General features: G+C 36.6%; 2 protein-coding genes across 2 annotated transcripts; one reads left to right on the top strand and one right to left on the bottom strand.

Annotated features, from left to right (window-relative positions):
* Positions 1-1,893: 1,893 nt before the first annotated feature.
* LOC138871936 (uncharacterized) lies at positions 1,894-2,947 on the bottom strand. The gene is made up of 3 exons (XM_070149859.1): positions 2,568-2,947; positions 2,295-2,502; positions 1,894-2,190 (listed from the first exon to the last, which is right to left on the bottom strand). The coding sequence occupies exons 1-3, from the start codon at positions 2,945-2,947 to the stop codon at positions 1,894-1,896; spliced, it is 885 nt and encodes a 294-aa protein (XP_070005960.1).
* A 4,499-nt stretch (positions 2,948-7,446) lies between these two features.
* On the top strand, positions 7,447-10,199 carry LOC104218904 (uncharacterized). The gene is made up of 2 exons (XM_009769505.2): positions 7,447-7,729; positions 7,827-10,199. The coding sequence occupies exon 2, from the start codon at positions 8,375-8,377 to the stop codon at positions 9,638-9,640; it is 1,266 nt and encodes a 421-aa protein (XP_009767807.1). The 5' UTR covers positions 7,447-7,729; positions 7,827-8,374; the 3' UTR covers positions 9,641-10,199.
* The last annotated feature ends 7,548 nt before the right edge of the window (positions 10,200-17,747 follow it).

Raw genomic sequence — 17,747 nt, 5'->3', positions numbered from 1 at the left:
TAACAACAATATCTAGGTACAATCCCAGAACTGGTATCACAAGTGCACGAGCGAATAGAAATATACAAATAATGGTCTAAATGAAAGTAAAACTATCTGAAATGAAATAAACAGCTAGGATAAGGTGGAAGAGGAATTCACGTGTGCGAACGCCAAGCAGTTGTACCTCAAGTATCCGGCGGGATATCAATCCGAGCAATCTACTGACCGCCGTTAAGACCGACTCCGAAATCTGCACAAGAAGTGCAGAGTGTAGTATGAGACAATCGACCCCATATACTTTATAAGTGTCGAGCCTAACCTCGACAAAGTAGTGACAAGACTAAGGTGGGTCATTTACAATAACCTATACGCAATATGATAATAACAACAGGAAGGGAACACAAGAAACGTAAGGCAGTTAAGTGATGAAAATAAACTCAATCCTCGAAATCAGTAAAACTAGAAAATTCCGTGCTCAGAATCTCGTATGAAAACACTAAAAGCTAAAACAATACAACAATGAATACAAAACACACAATCCGTTAAGGCGCACAACCCGATCCCACAGTACAACTCAATATCCTCCCTTATTTCACTGTTTCAATATCAAGAATAACAAGTAAAAAACCGTTGCGACACATAACCCGATCCCACCAGATAATCACAATTAATATCATAATCCTCCCTTATTTCACCATGTCAAATCACATATAAAATCCGATGTGGCGTGCAACCTGATCCCACTATATCAATATCAATCTTTCCTTATTCCACCATTTGCGGTATACAACCCAATCCATAAACAAAATCAATAAATGAAATCAACTCAACATCTCAAATCTAATGAATCGCTACGATTAAAGAATATGAAAACAAAACCATAAGGGAACCTCGTACCAAATCAAGGAATGTTACAATTAATAAAAAGCAACAAGACAAGCCAAATACAAAACAGTTAAAGTTCACAAGCAAGACAATTAAGGCAAGTAGCAATTAATCATGGAAGCATGGGAGAAACGAACATTCTAATACGAAACTAATAAGTGACAAGTATCAAGTTAAGGCATAAAAGGTAATTTAAAGCATGCAACAGTTAGGACATGGAATAAAATAACTAATGAAATGTAGGAAAAACATAGAAACAATTACTTTGGCGGCGTATATACACTCGTCACCTTGTATATACGCCTCCACATATGTAATTCACATATCACATAGTTCAAGGGTTCCTAATTCTCTCAATTCAATGTTATACCTAACACTTACCTCGCTCTGCAAGCAAATCAAAGCTCACCCGGGGCCTTTCCTCTAAAATTCGCCTTCGAACCAAACTAATCTAACCAAAACCGACTTAATATCAACAAACAATGCTATGGAAATCAATTACAATACATAAAGCTAAGATCTTTACGCTTTTTCCAAAAAGTCAACTTCGGTTCCGCTTGGTCAAAACTTGAGATTTGGACCAAACCCGATTATCCATTCACCCCTGAGCCCGGTTATGTAATTAGTTTCGAAATTTGATCTCAATTCGTGGTCTAATTCCCAAATTTACAAAAATTCCTAATTCTACCCAAATCCCTAATTTCTACCATGAAAATCCTACATTTGATGTTGAAAACTTATGAAATGTAACGAGTAATTGAAAAGAAGTAGATTAAAGTCACTTACCAATGAATTTAAGAAGAAAATCTCTTGGAAAAATTGCCTCTAGGGTGTTTAGGGTTGAGAGTTTGTGAAAAATGAGCCAAATCCCGTCTTCCCCTCTTTTTTCCAGGCGAAGATGTCACAAATGCGACATGGAGTTCGCGAATGCGGACCCTGCAAATGCAAAGACACTCTATCTCTGGACAACCGCAAATGCGACCATTTGATCGCAAATGCGAACTAGCCCACCCCAGCACCCTTTCGCTAATACGAAGAAATTGTTCGTAAATGCCACCTTTGCTTGATATGTGCTTTCTCCATTAAAACTCTACCGTCCTCACCTTTGATGTACCTCACTTGGTCTATATCACGAGCCTTACTCTCCTTCGTCTTAGCCAACCAAAATAACTTTACGCCTCTGCCTTTGTCCCTCAATTCTTCATACAAACGAGCAAACGCTACAGTCTTAGCCTCTGTGACTGCCAACTTCACCTCCTTCTTAGCCTTCTTATACCCTTCTCTGACGGTCCTCTTCTCTTCCTCGTCCTTGCTCTCTAATAACTTCAAATATTCTGCTTTCTTGGCTTCTACTTTTGTTTGACCTCCTATCTCCACCACTAGTCTCTTTTGTAGCCTCTAGCGTATCCTTTTGAGACCCCTGACACCTTTCTCGCAGCTTCCCTAATGTAATCCGCCGTCCTCATCCACATACTACTCGCGTCCCGACTACTCTTCCAAGCCCCTACAGCCAATAACTTCTCTTGCAACTCTTGAGCCATATCCTTAGTTAAAGCTCCCCATTTGATCTTTGGTCGACCACACCCATCCCTCTTCTTCCTCTTCAGCACAATGTCTAAGTCCATCACCAGAAGCCTATGTTGGTCATGATATTCTCACTTATAATACCCTTAGAATCAGTACACAGACCTTTATCACACCTCATGAGAAATATATAGTTGATTTGGACCTTGGACATCGTGCTTTTGAAGGTAACCAAGTGCTCCTTCCTCTTTTGAAAACTCGAGTTTGCTATCACCAAATCAAACGCCTTAGAGAAATCCAACAACGAAGTACCTCCTCCATTTCTGATCCCAAAGCCAATGTTGCCATGCACCTCATGATAGCCCCCAACAAACCTCCCAATATGCCCATTAAAATCCCCTTCTTTAAATATCCTTTCAGCGGACTGAATTCCACGCACAACCTCATCCAAATTCTCCCAAAAGTGCCTTTTAACCTCTTCATCCAAGCCCACTTGGGGCGTGTAAGCGCTACTAACATTCAAAGTACGCCCTCCAACCACTAATTTAATAGCCATCAGTCTATCATTCACCCGCCTAACCTCTATCACTAACTCCCTGAGTTTCTTGTCCACCAAGATGCTCAATCTATTTATACCCCTCTTACCTCCTGAGTGCCACAGTTTAAACCCGTCTGCCTCCCGCGCCGTAGACCCTACCCACCTAGTCTCTTAGGCACAAGCTATATTAATTTTTCTCATTTGGAGAATCTTAGCTAATTCTATAGACTTCCCTCTCAAAGTCCCTATGTTTCAAGATCCAATTCTCAACCTGATAGCTCCCTTATGCCCTTTACCACCCTTGCCCTCTACCCCACTCCCTTACTACTCGAGGATATGTCCTTAATTCACCATCCTCCCAACAACCATAGTTCCTTTAAATGTGGCATAATAAAGACATGTCTCTCCAGATGTGGTATAATAAAGATCGACATTATCCAACTACCAGTTCCTTCTTAAATTGCCTCTAGTGTATCCTTTTAATGCTTTTCAAAATTTGTTTGATGTCTCCTACATGCATTGTGATTCTTATCCACTAGTTAACTTCATGCCTTTCTACTTTAACTCAATCACAATCCACAAACAAATGAGCATTAGTTTTTGTGGCTTGAGCATCACATAACAACGCCTTTCATCATCTACTTATATATAAAGCTTGAGAAACCTTTTCTTAGTGAGCAATCTCCATTGAATTGCCAGCCATACTATAAATCTTTATTTTGGTTGAGCCAATGAAGTCCATACCAGGTCGGCTATTAGGAGAGTACCAAGTGCAAAACCTGTTCTAGCTAATATCTTTCCTTAGTACAATTATCCACTCCAGCTAAGAAGATGCTGGATTTATCCATATTTGCTATCAAACCAGTAACTTCACTAAAATGACCAACAACATCCATTACTCTATTAACTGAGCTCATTATCTTTGTAGAATATCATAAGATCATCAACAAAGATGAGATGAGTTAGTTTCGGGGGCTTGCACATGGGATGAATTTGAAATCAGCCAACATACTCAATGTCTTTGAAATTCTAGATAAGTATTCCATCACAAGGATTAGTGGTGACAAAATAGATAAAAGAAAATAGTTATCCACCCATATTATCTATTTTTTTATGGTTTGGATAATGAACATTTTTAAAATGGGTTGAATATGGATAAGAACCACATTATCCATTTAGAAAATAGATAACCAATGGATAACTAATGAGTTTGAATTTTACATTTATAAATCCTCAAATTGGGGGTTTCTCAAATTTGGGAGATTAGAAATTCTCCCAAAAGTGATCATATTTAACAAGTCATGGATAATATGAATATCCATATTATCCGCCGATTAATCAATTTTTTATTTGTATGAAATATGGGTTGGATCGGATAATTTATCTATTTTTATATTATCCAGTTTCGACCCGTCCTATATCCGACCCAACCCGCCTATTTGCCACCCCTAACAAGTACAAATAGCAAAAGAGATGGTATCCTTACTTAAGTTCTCTCTTCCGGCAAAATATCCATAGCTTGCTCCGAAAACTTTGACCGAAAACTTTGTAGTTAACGCACAAATCATGATCCACAGAAACAGAATGAATCTATCTAGAAAATCAAAGCTTTTCAATGCTTCTTCAAGAAATTCGCAACTCACCATATCATATGCTTTATGAAGGTCAATTTTCATAAAACACTTAGGGGATGTCTTCCTCTTATAATATCTTCATAAGTCATGACAGATCAAAACATTATGCATCATAGATTTCCCATGTACATATACAGATGGATTGTTTGCAACTATATGGTTTACACCTACTTTCAATATACTACATTTTAATTTTGTAATACACTTATATATGACACTGCAACATGAAATTGTTCTATATTTGGTACTAAACTCTGGTACCTACACCTTAGGAATAAGAGCTATATTTGTTGAGTTGATTTGTTTTAGTAATTTTTCGATCTAAAAAACTTCAAGCACTGCTTCTGTAATATACTACTCCCACAATCTGCCAAGCTGCTTTGTAGAAGCCACTACCAAAGCCATTAGACCCAATGGTTTTATTGCTATCAATATGAAACACTGTCTCATTCATATCTTTATCTGCAAAAGGTTTTAACAGATCAACTTGCTATTCAACTGAAAGAACTAGTCCACTCTTTAAGAAGCTATCAAAGGCTTGCACTCTAGAATTTGGCTTCCTTCCCAGAAATTTTTTCATAATACTCAACAAAAATCCTTGCAATAATATTTGGATCAGTTTGCCGGTTGCCTTGATCATCTTTCAATTGAGTAGTAGCCTATTTTACCTTCCTATTTTATAACTGAATAGAAGTATTTTGTGTTGTCATTAGCCAACCTAATCCGTAGGAGTAACTTTTATAGTTATTGTTAAGAATACGATGATAATATTTTTTTAATGCGTGTATAAATTAACATATTAATATATTTCATTCTTGCGAAGTAATTGACTGCAGGACCTAATACTCACGGTTATCAACTAGTTGATAAAATTAGGGGAAAGGGGGCAAAAGTGCCCCTCAACTATGGGAGATAGAGTAAAAATACTTAATAATTTGAATTTGGTCCTAAATATTGTCCTTATTATGAGTGGACTAGCTCGTATTTGCTCCTAAAAATTAATAAACTTTAAACTCCTTAGTTTTACCCATTTAAAATATATTTTATTATTTAGATGGAGTGCCATCATGCAAGACAATAATCTTAACCCCAAAATATTTTTATAAATTTTTTTATCATAAAAATTACACATCCAAAATGGTTAAAAGAGTCGAAAAAATCTAATTACTCATCATATTCCGGTCCTTCCCCTGTTTTGTAATTCTCTGAAAATTTAATAACTACGTATTAAACAAAACATCAATTTTAGAAAACTAATTATATTTCATGAGAATATAATCTTCAAGAACACAAATACAAATTAGAATTCTTAAATCAGTGATGAATAAATAAAAGTAAATGAAGAAATTGCAAGGAGTTATTATGTGCGCTTAACAACAAGTTATGATCTTGTTGAAGAAATTGTGTTTGTTGTCATGCCTATAAGAATAAAATCCGTAGACAAGAGAGTACAGGTCTTCACAAAGACAAAAATTGGAAGATAGAAGACTTATTAGTTGTCCTTCAAGCAAAACAAAATATTTTGTGAATCTCTATTTTTATATGTATTTCTAGAGGAAAAAAAATCTTCACGTTCATGTCCTTTTTTTTTTTTTTTTTTTTTTTTGTACTCCCTCTCATTATTTTAAAGATAGAAATCAAAATTTTGACCCTAAAGTAAAGGTGTTGATCGAAAAATATAGATTCTAATAGCTTTAAGACGTAAATATGAGCTAGTCCACTCTTGATAAGAAAATATTTAGGATCAAATTCAAATAGAGGCAAATTTATTCTATTTTCATAGTTGAAGAAAAAATATGATTGAGGGGCGTTTTTATCCCTTTCCCCTTATATGATAATAAGTGAAGTGAAGTTTTACTTTTTAGTAGTGGACTTTTATGAACACAATTCTGACAATCTTTATTTTTAATTTGAAAACTAAAATGTTTATGTTATTATAATTATATTTAAATATATTTTTTGCAATAATTTAAAATCTTAATATAAATTTATTCAATTTAAAATATACGCACCATTCTTTTGGATACTTAAAATTATTTAGACAAAATACAACAGAAAGGCAATTCTGACTCAAGCTTTTTAAATTTGAGTACCAATACACTCATATTCAAAAATATTTGAGTTGCAAATGAGGCCTAACTTCATATATCAAAGCAAAAGACAACATCTAATAAATCATCTCAGAACTCAATGGTCACATGAAATAAATTGTTAACCACAATCCAAACAACTTACTGTTTAGTAAAACTAAAAGAAGACTAAAATTTTAAATTTAAAAAGAGTGATTTTTTTTTAGTAAACTCAACTTTTAAAAAAGTCAACTTTATAATTAAAGTAACTTAAATTTGACCTAGGACATTTATAAAATCTCTTTTCCAAGTTAGAAAGAATATTTGAAAATGAAGTGATTGGCAACTAAACCACGACAACATCTCTGCGACAAACAATTATTATGCGATATTTGACAATTTAATCGAACTCAATTTAGGATGCAAGAGAGAAGATGAGAGGGAAAGGGAATTTATAGAGCTATTAATTAATTGATTTGGAGGACGCCACTTGATGAACGGTGAATTTTTTTCTTTACCGGTTGAGCACATAAAGGAGACGACTAATTTGTGAGGAAGAATTGCAATAAATAAAAGGGGTTTAGTGAGTTATTGGTTAATGGATTTTTTAATTTTGTTTATTAATATGGTATTTTTTTGGTTATTTTTAAAAAGTTTGCAAATAGTGAAAGTAAATTTGTTATAATAATATTTGAAAGTAAAGGGATAAATTAGGCCCTTTTCTATTTAGGAAAAAATACAATGAAAAAAGAAAAAAGAAAAAAGAAAAAAGAAAAACACTCTTTTTCTAATCAGACACAAAACGAAAAAAGAGTCCCCGATTCAGAGAGAAGGAAGAAAGGAAGAAAAGAAGAAGAGAGAGAAAGGAGAAGAGGGAGTATATATCGATCAGAGAAATAAAGAAGAGAGTTTTGGGTCTTCCAATTTCTGATTCAAAACTACAAAGGGAAAATCCAAATGCGAAACACAATGTTGTAAGAGCAATGGAAGAAGAAGCTACATGGGGGATTCAAATGAACAAATAAGAAGAAGAGTGGTAAAAAGCATTTCTTTTTTCTGAATCTGAATTTTGAATCAGTTTCAAGAAACTCAATAAGGTTAGCCAATTTACTTATTTCTCTCTGTTTATCAACTCCAATTTTAATTTACTCCTTGTTAGCTAAATCTTTCTTCTTTCAACCCAATTTTCTGCAGAAATAAATTTGAAGTCCAAGTGGGAACTTCAAGGTTTGAAATTTTAGCAAAAGGTGGTATTTTGGCTCTGGTTTAGTTGAATTATTGGAAATTTGAACTTAATTGAATTGGGAATAAAGCTAAGGGTTTACTTGAGAGTTACAGGGAAGTCGGTATTTGTAATTTTCTGGAAGTGGAGGGTTTCACTGAGTTAAAGGTTTGATTTTGGTTGCTGGGTTGGAGGTTTCTTGGACTTGGAATTTAAAAATTTATGGGATTGGGATTTTTGGAGGGAGAGTTAGTTGAGAATTTGGATCTCTGGTTTGGAACTCAACCCCTCTTATCCTTAAACTGTTAAAAGTTAGAGTTTTTAAGATGGGTTTTGATTCAGCAATGCTGGGATTGGTGCTAGTGGGAGTTAATCTTGTTTGTTTTATGGGTTTTTGGAATTATGGCAAAACCCTAATTTAGTGGTGAATTGGGTTCTTATTGTGGCTTCTGTGTGTTTTGAGCAGTGGAAAGTTCAAAATTTTGGCTTCTTGTTGTTGTACATTTATGTATTGACGGAGATGCAACCGCCAAACCAGCATTCGCGGATTAATCTTTCTGAATTGAAAGCTCAGATAGTGAAGAAACTTGGACCAGAGGGGTCAAAGCAGTATTTTTATTACTTAAATAGGCTACTGAGCTTGAAGATAAGCAAGGTTGAGTTCAATAAGCTTTGTGTTAGGATCTTTGGGAGAGAAAACATTCCATTGCATAATCAGTTCATTAGTTCTATTCTGAGAAATGCCTGTAGTGCAAAGGTTCCTCCACCAATTAATGAAGGTGGTATTGTGAAGCCTGGTGAAGTGGTTGGCAGTAAAGAGCCTGTAGATGATGAATATGACCAAAATGGAATGCATGTCTCCTCGAACCAGGCGTCAGGTCAACCGAGTTTGTCCAATGGTGATGTGTTGCCATTGTCTCCTCGGAAGGCTAGGACAGGATTACGTGATCGTAGGGCTGGGGATCGTCGTAGTGTGCTTGGACCAAATGGAAAGACTAATTTTACTATCCAACAATCAACGTTGATGGAATCAAGTGACTTCGATGTTATAAAGGAAAATGGGGGTTTGCATCCATCTAATGTCAAGGGGCCTATGCAGCATCATCAAGGTATCATGCACCAAACAGATGATGAAAGGCAGGCGTTCTGTCGAGAAACTGCAAAATTTTCTGCTATAAAGAGATCACTGGAAAATTCAGTATCTTTACAAAACAAAAAAGGCCAGTCTAGAGATGATGGGAAAGAGATGCATGCTAGGAGTCAACTCCAAGCTCCCCTTGGGGTTCCGTTTTGCCCTGTTAGTGTAGGTGGAGCGCGTAGATCATTACCTTTGGCAACAAGTAGTATATGTGTTAGCTCTTCTAGTTTTGGTGCTTTGTTGGACAGTGTAACTCTGAGGGAACGCATGGAGCAGATTGCTGCAGAACAGGGCCTTGATGGGGTGGCCATGGATTGTGCCAATCTGTTGAACAATGGTTTAGATTCTTACTTAAAAGGTTTAATCAAATCTTGTCTTCAACTTGTGGGAGCAAGGTCAGGGCACGAACCTACAACAAGCAACACCAAGAAGCAGCAGACCTATATGAAGCTCGTTAATGGTCTAAGACCAGGTCATCATTTTCAGACAAATAGTGGTAGATCGTTAGAAGTTGTGGGCAAACATGCTCTGGATAACCTTGTATCATTGCAAGATTTTAGGGTTGCGATGGAGCTGAACCCGCGGCAACTTGGCGAAGACTGGCCACTGCTGCTGGAGAAAGTGTGTACACATGCAGTTGAGGAATAAGACATGTGCACTTTGTTGTCTTCAGGTCAAGCTTGTACCAGTCCTACTGGATCAGCGGGCACAGTTCTTTCCAAGTTTGGTGCTGTCACTGCCCTACAGTTTTCTTTACGGCCTTTTGATCCAGTCAACAGCTGTTGAGGTCAAACTTTGTCTCGTTCAAGATGATAGGGACAGGAGCCGGGAATCTTTGTTTGACCTGCTGCAGGGCCTTAATTTTGGCCAGAGGCACCCTGTTCATTAGCAACCACTGAAAGGGGCTTGAAAAAAGAATTCCCCTGTTGGTTGCTCTGTTGTATCATTAGCTTAATCCCCTCTGGGTATCTGCATTCTCCTGTAATTTACAGTCAATGAGCAAATTTAGAACAGTTTTGCAGGAATAAATGTGTAGCCTAGTACTTCAGCTGAAAGATGAAATTGAATGGTGAAAGAGCTGAATGTGTATGTATCTTCAACATCAAAATTGATTGGAACCTCAACATTAACATTACATTTTTTCAGTAGCTTAATTGAGCTTATAATTTTTTTACTTCGGAATTGAAGTTCAGTTGTCTATGGTTGACTTTTGTGTCTATCCTCTTATTTTGTTAATTACACCAAATGACTTCATTATTTGAGCCTTTGTCTCATAACTCACATTGCACAATAGGGTTATAGAAGCTGGGTTACCTCTCAGTTTGGCTTGACTTGCCGTTTGAATTTATTAACTTCTGTGTTCTTCTTGATTGTTAGAATAGAAGCACCATGTAAGTGATCTTTCAGTTTGCTAATAAATTGTGGGAATTGTGTAAAGTACCTGTTTGCATGCGATGAGCATGTCAGCTGTAGTATATAGCATGATAAATGGAATTGAAGACAGCTTTGTACTGATACACTAAAGCATCCAACCTCTGTTTTTCCTAGTTAGTGATAGGAATAGGCTCGTTGGATACTTCAATGAGATGCAAGCCTATCTTACTACTAACTTGTAACAGTAATAACTTAGATACTGGCTTTAAGATATTTCAGGTTCCATATTTGTCCATTTCCTAAAAGGTTTTGTATGACTTCAGTTTAAGTTCTTGATTGTATTATTCTTTTTCTTTCTCACTAAAATTTGGGAAATTTCAGGTCTTAGAGGTTATGTTAGACTAAATTCACTATTAAGGTTTTATTTTTTATGCTATAGAATAGACCAGTGACAGAGAAAAGTTAGTGTGACTAACTGAGTATATTATGTTTCAGCCTACTATTTCCTTAATCACATAATAGGTTTTTGTCTCAATGTATTTACCGCTCAAGGGTGCATCATCACTCCTTTATTCAAGGCGGTCTGTGTAGTCAAAGAATCTGAACAGGGAGCTGGTCTTAGTAACAAGTTCAAAATATATCATAAATTGGAGGATTTACCGAATCCGATGGAGAAGTAAGAGTTGCAGTGGTAGGTTGAGCGGATGGGGTAAAACGAAAAACTGATAGGCAAGTAACAAAATGACTTGTGAAAATGAAATTAAGGTTGGAATGAAGATGATCTTAGCCCTCTTGCTGGACTGCGAAATTGTTTTTTTTCTTTTTTTTTGATGAGGTGATATGTTCCAGCATCAAGAAGGTGTTGCTGGACTGTTAAACTGTTTCTGGTGAGAGAACAAGTATACTTGCAGAGAAGTGCAATGGTAAGAAGAAAAAACCTCCCGCTGCTTATATATCTCTTGGCTTTGACAACCTGAATTATGAGAATTGAACTAATACATAACTTTTCTGGAAATCTAAGTAATTCCTCTTTCACACAGGTACACACATATGTATGTATACAGTACATATACGCATTTGCCTATAGAAGAATTCTTTTTCTTTTTCTTAGTCTTGGTCTCTCCGTGAGTAAACTCTTATGTACTTTTCCAAATACAGGCAGGCCTTCCACTTCGATAGACGTGTTGCTAAGCTGTGCACAATCTGGATATCAGTAAGTTCACTACACTGCCTGCTAGTTATCAACCATTTTTTGCTGTTTTTTCTTCTGTTCATTTGCAAGTTAAGGATTTATCTTTTCAAGTCTTTCCATCCTTCCAATAGTTTTGTGGAAGTATAATTGTGTGCTGTAAATATCTTATGCTCCAGTTATCAAGAAGAGGTAATTAAAAAAATGAAGGAGATTTCCTTTTACAGGTTGCAGGTATTTTAGTATATGATTAGCATTTATCTTCTTAGAAAAAAGAAAAAAATAATTAGCATTTATGAGCCATCACAAATGGAAGCTAAGTAATTTTTAAATATAGGATATGGTTCTGGACAGTTTTGGCAATTTAAAACATGAATTATTAACAAACAAAGGAAGTGCAATATATTAATACTTGTTTTATCTTCGTAGAATGCCTTTATGCCTCTTAGAGAAATGGAGAAGTATGCAAAGATAATGTACGAATGTGTGTAGTATTGTCAATAAGGTAATAGGAAAAACAAATAGATCTTTGCACATAAACATCAAATAACCCTTTGTAAACTAAACTGTTTTGATTGACCTGTTAAGCTATTATGTCACGTACCAATTGTGTTTCTGTGTCCGTGTGTGTGTATTTCGGGAAATATGACCACAACTTTATGACCCAGTGAATATTGAAATAATGTTTTTGAATTATCAGAAGTAACTTGTATAACTTTTAAGATAATGCAAATAAGCACTTTGGATTTCTGATATTCTCTCTTGACATGCTAAGGGGCAGTGGTAATAGGAGGCAAGTTGGGTTATTAAGGATCAGGAACAGAGTAGTAGCCGAGGCAAAAAGAATTTAGGAACTAATGTTGGCGTATGCTAGTTAATCTAGTGTTCACAGTGGTTTCTGCAGGTGGTTGGGGAAGAAGTTGGAGGGTTAGAGGATTCATTCTGATGGAATCTTGTGAAGAAAAGTAAGGCATGTCTGAGTTTGGAGAGAGTCTTGTGTTTTTGCAGTATAAGACAGGAATCTGAGGATAGACTGGGATATTATATATTTATATTTTATTCTTCAAATGGAGTTTAGAAGTTTAGAGTCTATTCTGCAATGATCTCTGCTTCCATTTGGATGTGAAGGTAGCATCTAATGTAAAGGTTATTCCTAAAGGAATTTGAGGCTTGTAGTCGTCACTAATTTGTTCCCTGTGTGGGAGTAGAGGCTTCACCAACTTTGATTGTCTGTTCAGTTTCATGTTCTTTTTGGTTCAGTTCAGCATAATTATTTGATTATGTATAGTTATCTTCCCTCTAACCAACCTTCGAAGAGAACAAGAAGAGAGGTGGGCTGGTGGGAGGAAGCAGTTAATGAAAAGAGAAGTCTCTACTCTGTAGGACATATCTGGTTGGCTGCTTCTCTTTGGGAGCAAGAATATGCGGAATCACTTGCGTGATGTGTCCTCCAATACCTATAATTTTTGCTTCTATCTCCAAGAATGGGTTCAACAGAAGTACTTTAAGACACTTCTCTATTCTCTAATTTTCTCCCTTTTATTGATTCAATGGACCTTTGCAGCGTGGGAAGGAACTAGTCAAGCGTTGGACTCAATGCGGTGTCCAATGGGGCAAGTACATGGATATTTATCGGCTATGTAATATCATTAAAAGATATGACAGACACTTGGCACTGACATAATTAGGAAAAGGCATCATTAAATCACATTGCCTACCAATCCATGCTCTCCACATTAATTTAACTCCCCCTCCCCCAGCCAAAAATATAGCAAATAATCTTCTTTACAGCTTTACCTATGCTTGATGAGGGTTGGATTCCTTTTCATGTTCTTCTCAAATTAGATGCCTCTTTTATGGATTAAGTATTTCAATTTACACCTTGCATCCTACATGGAGCAGATGGAGAAAGACAACTGGTTTTGTGATTAAGCATGTTAGTATTTTCCAGACAGTGAGGTGATATCTGCTGATAATCAACGGAATTTCTGGACAAGGTGAAGGTTTGTCCTACGGAGTTATGATGATTATCAAATAGGAGATTGTATTGGTGTCCAACAAGGACATGACCATTGACCACTCTAGAAGTGTCCTTGCTACAAAGTAATTTTTAATCATGGCCAAGATGAATTTTGTGGAATTAGAATTCCGCCTATGTGAGTTGTTGATCCTAAGCCCCGATAATGGAGGTTTGTGGTAGGCTGACAGATTGATGGCTGGTGTAAAATAGTCAATTCTGATGAAGCCTCTGAATAATGGAAATAGAGCGGCTTGATCCTTGGGATTGAATCTGGCTAGGGATTGCCCTCATAAGACTAAAAACTCGTTACGTCGAAAATAGTCGAGGGATGAATGCTTATGCACATAGCTGTTCCCAAATAGTGCGGGCGGGAGTGTAGTTGAGTTCTATAGAAGAGGAAAATATCTGCCACCCCCATATGAGTTATATTTCTGATTGCAATTGTTTCGTAGTAGCAACAGTGCTTTTGAGTGCTTGAGTATACCATACTTATTGTGTGGTTGTTGACATGACATATTTTCGGTATCTCGATTCATAACTTGATGTAGTCTGAATACCACGAGAGAATGCCATACTGTGGGACCTGATTGATAAGTATTTGGCCAAGTTCGTACTGCTCTTTTTTGGTGGGTGAGAAGTTGCAGGCTGTCAATAATGTTGGGCTGAATTTTATCAAATCGCCATTTTGCTAATATAAGCCAATCGAAAAGTAGTTGCTGCAGTCTGTAGTTCGGGATGACACTTGGTCTGGGGATAGTGTTTTTAATAGAAGGAAGCTCAACTTTCCTCCTGATATAGGTTATTCTTGTTCTTCAGTAAGTGATTCAATCTACTTCACAAAATTAGATAAAAGGTTTGCAATTACTTATCGGTCAGAGGGAGGGAGGTATCATGCCATTCCATTTTACTATTCATGTTGCGTTGCTTAAATTTTTTTATATGCGCATCGTTTGCCTTTTTGCATGTAATCTGGAGAAATTCTTGCTGCTATTGCAGCCCAGTGAAAGAGGGCTTTTCAGGAACAACCTTGCTTTTTATAATAAAGCCATCCTTCTACTGTTCCAGCATTGCACAGTCTTACATTCTCAATTTTAATTTGCTATGATCACTTTAATTTACCTTTCACCAGATATAAAATTCCATGTAAGTATATTATTAGAAAACCACGAAAATTTTCATCAAGTCCTATAGTTTACTCATATTTTCCGTTTTTTTTTAATATGGATATCCCGCATTTTGTTTTTTAACAATCATCTAGCTTGTTCTCTCATCCTACTCATTCAAGAAGGTCCAAGCTAGGCAATGGCACATTGTTTACTTGGTTTGATGTTAAAAAGGTTTGAATTACTCTTCTGTCAGTAAATCTCCAAGTTAAAGGTGGCTTGAGATTTGTTTGGAGCATATCAGCTGGGAGCCCTTTATCTTTTAGCTAGTACTCTTGAATATCTCCAAGTCAATGGTACTTGAACCTTCAACGTTGTAATTAGATTTAATCAGCATTTTTCTCTGATTTACCTCTGACTTATAAGGGAGCACAGCCCATAAGAATATTGCTTTGCATATAAAGGAATCACTTTTTAAGTTGACTGGTGGTTAGACCGACTATGTTATATGGAGCTAAGTGTTGGCCCGTCAATAAGTCTCATGTCCAGAAGATGAAAGTAGCTGAAATGAGAATGTTAGAGAAAGTTGCGGGAATCGAGGCTGCGATGGTTCGGGCATGTGAAGAGGAGAGACATAGATGTCCCGGTCAGGAGGTGTGAGAGGTTGATCATGGCGGGCCTGAGGAAGGGTGGGGGTAGGCCAAAGAAGTATTGGGGAGAGGTGATTAGGCAGGATATGTCATGTAATTGCTTCTCCTTACCGAGGACATGATCCACGATAGGAAAGTGTGGATGTCGAGGATTAAGGTGGTAGGTTGACAAGTAGTTGTGAGTTTCTCCTAGGCTTACCATTAGTACTAGTACTATTCTTGTATTCTCTTATTCATACTCCCTCTGTTCTAGTTTATGTGAACCTATTTTCTTTTTGGTCCGTTCCGAAAAGAATGAACCCTTTCTAAATTTGGTAACAATTTAGCTTAAAGTAACAACTCTACCATTAATGAGAAGCGTTTATAACCACACAAATACTCTGGGCCCTATTTGGACTTGTTTAGGATCACAAATTCCAAAAGTCTTTATTTTTTTCTTAAACTCCGTGCCCAGTCAAACAGATTCACATAAATTGGAACGGAGGGAGTAGTTCTTTATTACTTGTTGTGTCATTCGCTTGTGTTACCCTATTATATTGTTGTTGCTATTGCTTGTTCCTTTATTTTTTACTGATCCTTGTTCCTTGAGCCGAAGGTCTATCAGAAACAACCTCTCTACCTTTATAGGATAGGGGTAAGGTCTGCGTACGCACTATCCTCCCCAGTCCCCAGACCCCACCTACGGGATTAAACTGGGTTTTTTGTTGTTGAGGTTGAGTATGGCTTGGTTATGTTGGATGGGTAAAGAGAATTAGAGATAAAGTGTAGCACGTAGAGTACCCTTTTCTTCCACCACTACCTGCAAGGAGCACATACAAACTATACCTTATTGGCAACTGGTATCAAGTTTCAACAGCGGCAGGACAGAGCCCACTTTGACGTTTGTTGCGTTGTTGACATCTTTAAAATTATGCAGCAATTATGAATCTTGTGGATCCCTTGTGATGTTGATGAACAGTAATGCTGAATCATATGAATATATATGCTTTATCACTGTCTACAATTTGTTAGTGGGAGCTAAGAGACTGGGAAGGGGGAGGTACAGCGTAAGAATGGTGTTGAAATAGTTTCCTGGATTGCATCCCAAATCTGCTCCATCTTGCCTTTCTGGATCTGGGTTTTGCATGAAAGTCAGAAGTTTGTTAGCATAGGTGATGGTTTACCCTCGATTATCTGCTTTTTTCTCTTGATTGGTTACTTTTATTTTATAAGTCAGCCAAATTTTGATTAAATTAGGTTTTCAAAACTTTTCAGATATAGCTTCGTCCTGGAAAAACATTTCTCGCAAATATTTCCAAAACCCTAAGACTGGCCATATCCAGGTTTTTGAATTATTTGTCTTTTGTAACCCAAACACAATTTTTCCAAGACTTATCCAAAAACATTTTGATCAACAATTTTCCAAAACCTAAACCAAACTCAACATATGCGAAAAAACAACCAACTCAGAGCGATAAACATTTGAATGGAGGAAGCACAATTGGAGCTCTACAGGAATCTGTTTTTGTCAAGTTAGTGCCCTTGTATGCTGCTTGAGCATTTACTTTTTGGTGATCAGCATTCAGCACTGGAGCATGTAGAAAAGCATTACAAATTTATTGGTCCTAAGGATACCTTAATAGCCCATGTTCAATCACCAGGGGAATCTATGTATGGTTTCAATAGTTTCAGGCCTTATCTATTGCGAGATCTTAAGCGATGAATGCTTAGACAGTTCTGGTTAAACTTGTAACCCTTGATTGTTATTACTTTCTTCCTTTGTCACTAGGTTTTCTTATATGACTGAATGATTAGATAATATTACTGTAGTGTCCTGTTTCTCAAAGTATCTACTATCATTTTAGAAATTCACGCGAAATAATACAGACTACATTAAATTACACTTTCCGTGGTATTACGCTGAAACTAAATTACTAATTAATGGAGCTTCACTAGGATATTTAATGGATGAACTCATTGTATCATTATTTGTTGCTAATCCTGAGCTTCTTAACTGTAGAAGCAACTAAAGCCCTGCATGTTTTTTTTGCTGTAGCATCTCTATAGCACTCTCTATGCATTTGGAAACAGAAAGTATTTGGAGTTTTGAAGTTTCCAATGACTTCAGCCCTGTGGTGGATGCTAAAGCTTTCCGATTAATGCATGGTATAGAAGCAGAACCAATGTTTTTTTTTTTGTTGTTGCATTCACCTTCAGCCCTCTGGTGGATCCTAAAGCTCTTGGACTGATGCATGGTATAGAAGCCGAATCAACCTGTTATTTTGCATTCATTTTATAGAGGGGTGTGAAAGCATTATGATGATATATGAATGAGATCTTTTTTCTTTTATTCTTTTTCCGTGGTTTGAACTTTGGACATGACAGCATTCAAGTTTATCAGCACTGTGTCACTGGTGGCATGACTACCGCAAGTGATACA

Source organism: Nicotiana sylvestris, chromosome 6, assembly GCF_000393655.2.
Source record: "Nicotiana sylvestris chromosome 6, ASM39365v2, whole genome shotgun sequence".
Taxonomy (NCBI): domain Eukaryota; kingdom Viridiplantae; phylum Streptophyta; class Magnoliopsida; order Solanales; family Solanaceae; genus Nicotiana; species Nicotiana sylvestris.
The sequence above is the reverse complement of the archived record's forward strand: the minus strand, read 5'-3'. Positions and strand labels throughout refer to the sequence as shown.